The sequence below is a fragment of the Epinephelus moara genome, chromosome 14 (genome assembly GCF_006386435.1).
Source record: "Epinephelus moara isolate mb chromosome 14, YSFRI_EMoa_1.0, whole genome shotgun sequence".
In the NCBI taxonomy this organism is placed as follows: Eukaryota; Metazoa; Chordata; class Actinopteri; order Perciformes; family Serranidae; genus Epinephelus; species Epinephelus moara.
Window position 1 is genome coordinate 30033766 of NC_065519.1, and position 5459 is coordinate 30039224.

Here is a 5459-nt window from a genome sequence, read left to right on the forward strand (position 1 = left end):
AGATCCGCCCACTTTGGCCGGTTAAAAACATGTGCGCTCTGGTGCGCTCGATCTTTTGTTTCCTCTCTGCTCTCTCTCTTGTTCTCTTGTACTCTTTGCGCTTTTCTTTTTGACTCTTCTCTCTTCTTGTTTTTTTCCTACTTTTGTTTCTTCTTTTTCGTATCTTAGCCTCTTTCGTATTTACGTTTTAGTTACGATCAGTTATTTTAAACTTTTAAGTTTTGCTTTTTCTTTTATCTCCAGTGTTTTCAACATTTTTATGCACGTTAATAACTTTCATAACGATATCAAACTGTCAACGATATTGTTTTCACCATTATCATAAGCAAGTCATTATAACAAAGTAAACAAGTGTCCTTTTCCACCTGCCTCTTCAACCAAAGATTCATCAAACCCAGCTACTTGCCACAGTGGTGCCTGTGCCAAACCTAAAGGCTTTCTGCAGCGTAAGGCAACCAACGTTGCCCACAAGACTTCACAGGCTCAACCCCTCCCCCCTCCACAGTGCACCAGCTGGTTTCATTCTGCCGGAAAGTCTAGGAGTTGCAAAGTGAAAGTTCGGAGCCCTAGGAGAAACATCTGCATGACTCGCTGCTAAGAAGGGAGGCAACGAACTCCCCTCACAGGTGACCCGCTGGGCAGTAGTAAGAGCTGTCGAATAGGAGATTTAATCATGTTAATCTTAATTTAGGATTCCTTAGATAAAAATTTGCACATCCCTGCGTTCCCAATTTATCTTCACATAGGCCTATTCTCTCACTATCGCCAGATTAAATAACTCACACAAGTGTTATTTCTTGTTTAATCCATTGTACATACTGTTGATTTTGTGTTATTTCATATTATCCTCATTCATTTATTCAGTTGTTACCCATTTAAATTTTCATTTATCACCAAGTCATTGTCTATGGATATTTCTTTTCACTGTATGGAGAATTCATAACCCAGATATTGAGATTGATTCATTATTGATAAGCGTGCTGACGAATTAATAATTGGTTTACGGAGTTATTAATTTGATTAGTCGCTTCCCTCATTAGGAGGGTGGTGCCCCAAACTTTATTACGAGTGCAAACATTCTCAAAAAGGTATTTCCCCTGCAAGAAAAAGATCTACTTTGTTTGCTCAAAGACTGACCACAACTAATATGATGAAATCAGAGAGAGTTTAAGGCAGGAAGGACTCTAAAGCAAATCTGGGAAAACTGCATTCAAGGTAAGTGACTCATGTCATTACTTATAATAATAGTAACATTAATTATAAAATGCCCACGCAAAATAACTACCATGTTGTCCAGCTAGGAGGCAAAGGCCATGGTTAGGGTTAGGGGTAGTGACACAACCTTCAGTGTAAACAGCAGTGATCTGATAGAAGGAGACTTGGTAACTGAGCTGGTGAAGAGGTCGAGCCATTGTTGGATTTCTAGGTTAGGCTATGGAGGCCACCATTCAAACCCTCGCTTTCAATCATCTTCCTCACCACCGCCCGATCCATCACCAAAAAAATGGATGAACTGTAAGTGCAGATCACCAACAGTTTTATTCAGACTTGCTGCATGATGATTATAACAGAACCCTGGCTAAATCTGCTCAACCCGATGCCGCAGTGCAGCTAGATCTTCCTTGTGTGTCCAGACAGCTCAAAAGATCTATTGAAATACATAAGATTTTTGAGTGACCAGGTCATAGAACACCAAGAAACAGCATATTGGTGATGGTTAAAATAGACCAACCACAGTTGATTCTAATCTCAATAGGACACATAACCACTTGTTCAAGTTCTCTAAATTACATGGACTTATACAGGAGAAATGGGACTTTTTGGATTGATTATGTTTAATGTGGATACACAATAACACACAACAGGAGATTGTATAGATTAGAACAGGACTGTCTGAAACTTTTTTTGTTGTTTTTTGGTTGATCTCTTGCAGCAACTTCATGTTGTTAATAAAGCTTTTACTGCGGCAATTCTGCCCTTCACTATTCTTCTACAGTTCATTCTAAAGTAAAGATGACTCATTCACTTTTAGAAATTATGTTGGCAAAAATGCAAACATTTGACACTTTACCAAAAGATGTATCACTAAAAGGAAACAATTTTTATTTATTTTTTTTAAGATTTTTTTTTGCCTTTAATGGACAGGACAGTTAAGTGTGAAAGGGGGTGAGAGAGAGGGGATGACATACAGCAAAGGGCCACAGGCTGGACTCGAACCTGGGCCGCTGCGGCAACAGCCTTGTACATGGGGCGCCTGCTCTACCACTAAGCCACCGACACCCCAAAAGGAAACTATGTTATGAAAAACACTGGATTTCATATTGTCATATTGAGAAATTCCCTCAAGGTGTTCTTGGCATACTGCGCTCATCAGAATGGGACGGACGATCATACAAATGATTGGTTAACCTGAAAACATAATGCCTTCAGCCTCGGCTAGCGCTGTGTGGAGGCAATTGATTTATGAACAAAATATTTAATAATGGGGTTGCAGCTTCAGCCAATGATCTTCATTCACACAAAGCACAACAAGAATAAAGACTGTACTGATGCTGGCCTATGAATACAGAAACTGTAAATACCCCCTGTCATGACACACAGTGTGAGATAGATTACCAAGTTATACATAAATAGTTAAAAAAAAAAAGCAATAAACCACAAAAATAATTTAAAATGAATTTGCATTATAAAGTGTTATAAAAATTACAATAATATTCTTTCCTGTTTTAAAAGGATAAAGAAGCGCATTTTAATGTGCGTACAAGCTGTGAGACATTTTCCATTCATTTTTGCTTCTATATGAGCAAATAACATTTATACAGGAGCAGAGGTGGGTAGAGTAGCCAAATATTGCACTCAAGTAAGAGTACTGATACTTCAGAACAATATTACTCAAGTAAAAGTAAAAAGTAGTCATCCAAATAATTACTTGAGTAAGAGTAAAAGAGTATTTGGTGAAAAAACTACTCAAGTACTGAGTAACTGTTGACTAATGTCTGATTTATTTGTAAAATAAGAACATGAACGTAATCAATCAATCAAAAATAATCTGCAAATTCATGTATTTTAAACGATACCCCTTTAACTAAAACAAAAGTAAATTAAATCTTTACAAACATAACATAAATCAAGGCACAAGAAACACAAATATATTCTTATACTGTACATACATATATATATATATATATATGTATATATATATATATGTAATTATGTACTCAGAGGTGGATAGAGTAGCCAAATATTGTACTCAAGTATAGTGCTTATTAAAAACAATGCAATTTATTAAAAGAAAAATCCAAAAGCTTTCTCTGCAGCAGACCCGGTGTCAGACAATTGTTGGCGGAGGGGCACTGGATTTTTGCGGGTGGGCACTCTTTTTTACGTACCGGTAGTTCTAGATATGACAATGCTCAAGCTACGCGGAGCGTCTGGAAACCTGCTCCATCCGAATATTTCACAATTCTGTTTAATTGTTTTAAGAGACTTTCAATCAAAACACAGTAGAATTCATTTACAATGTCATCTGTCATATAAAACATGCTACAAAAGAGTTCATTAAAGATCAATCACTGTCAATAACACACTGATTAGGCCTAAATCCCTACGATCATAAGAGGTGATAGGCCTATTTGACGATTTAATTAACAACATGCTTTTTTTCGATTTGACTTGTTTTACAGAGAAGATGTATTAAAAGATGCGAGATAACAAATACAAGAGTAGGCTACAGCCAATTCACGGACATTCACGAAGATTAACAGCCTTAAATGTTATGTAAAAATATTAAATATTTGTTAACATTTTTGTTACAATATAATGATTCTTGAATTGGGGGGGGCACAAAAGCCCATTTGGCCAGGCATTGCCCCCATATGCCCCCCCATGACGCCGGGTGTGCTCTGCAGTTTTTAATGTGCCATTAAACACCACTGCCATTCACTTCACAAAATCACACTGAGGTGTTCAAACCCAGGACCCTTTTAAACACCCTCTGTGCATCCTCAGCAAGCATGTCGAGGAAAGTATTGAGAGCTCTGTAGGTGAAGATAAAAGAGAGACTCATTGCTGCAGGGATTCCCAATATTGGAATAAATCTGGACCCTTCCTCTGCTGTCATTAATGCAACTAGGCCTGCACACTGAACAAGCGACTTCAACACAAGAACAGGGGTTATTTTAACTGCAGCCAGTGGTGAAACTATGATGGCAATCAGCTCATCCAATGGCACGTGTACTTTCAGCGAGTCTCCGCAGTGACGGTTTATCAAGCCCAAACCCAAATACGTATTGTGTAACAACAGAAACCAACAGACTCACATCAACTGCAGCAGAAAGCCCAGGAACTGGTACAGCTGCTACACCTGCACTAAGTGTAGCAAAGTATTTTATTTTGGACTGGAAAGCCTTTTTCTTCTTGTCGATGACCTCCAGGCTGATGTTGGGCATGGCCAGCAGCAGAGCATGCCTCTTGTGTGCAGGAAGTTCTCTCTCAAAGGTGTCCCCTAAGAGAGTGAAGTCACACAGGTGGAGATCAAAGCTGGACACCAGGAAGACTTGAGGAGACTCAACACCTTGTCTTTGAAGACCTGTGTGACAACAGGAATACATGATATGATGATAAGATATATAAAACAATTAGAACTTTTAAAGTCTAACATGTATATAAAAAGACACATTATTCTAGTATTTATTTATTTTTCTTTCTCTGCATCATTTGCTTTGATTTAGTGGACATTAAAAAATAACAAATTGCATCACTCTGAAACCTTCTTCAAATGTTATATTAAAATTACAGGTCCATAGGAAGTTTTATTTTTTCCATGAACTCACTTCTGAACTCACCTCCTCCAAATTCCTTTGTTACTTTATTAGCAAGAGAGGCAGCAGAGTGGTATTAAAGGGAAAAATTAAAAATTAAAAACTACAAAATCCAGTTCTGCTAATGTATTTGCAATATCTGAGAAAATGTAAGCACACATTAAAACTTTAAACCAAATCACAGACTGTCATTAAACACAATAAACTTTTTGGAAGTGTCTCTGATAAAATAGAGTTGAGGGAGACTTGACACTTTTTAGACAGTAATACATGACTATGCAAAATATATTTTATCCTCCATCAAATAGATCAGTTCAACAAAAATCTAAACTAAGTCAGAAAGTTAAACGTCACAGCAACTAACATTCGGGAACTGCCCATTGGTTCGACAGCCCATTGGTTCGACAGCCCATTGTTCGGACCATATTAAACTCATTGTTCCTAAGTCCGTTCCGAAATCATCATGATGCCCTGTGGTTAAGGTCTGGTTAGGTTTAGGCACAAAAACCACTTGGTTAGGGTCAGGAAAAGATCATGGTGTGGGTTAAAATGAAAAAGAAAGTGACAAACACATAAGCCGTGAGCCTGCTCCGCCTCAAGCCGGTCGCGGCGCACCATACGCCCGCCACGAGCTGTTCA

General features: G+C 38.1%; 1 protein-coding gene across 1 annotated transcript in view; it reads right to left on the minus strand.

Annotated features, from left to right (window-relative positions):
- Window positions 1–4078: 4078 nt before the first annotated feature.
- Window positions 4079–5459, minus strand: part of LOC126401274 (interferon-inducible GTPase 5-like) — a 5778-nt gene continuing 4397 nt past the window's right edge. Inside the window, 1 exon segment of the mRNA XM_050062440.1 lies at window positions 4079–4588. Coding sequence (XP_049918397.1) covers window positions 4218–4588 — 371 coding nt within the window. The 3' untranslated portion in view covers window positions 4079–4217.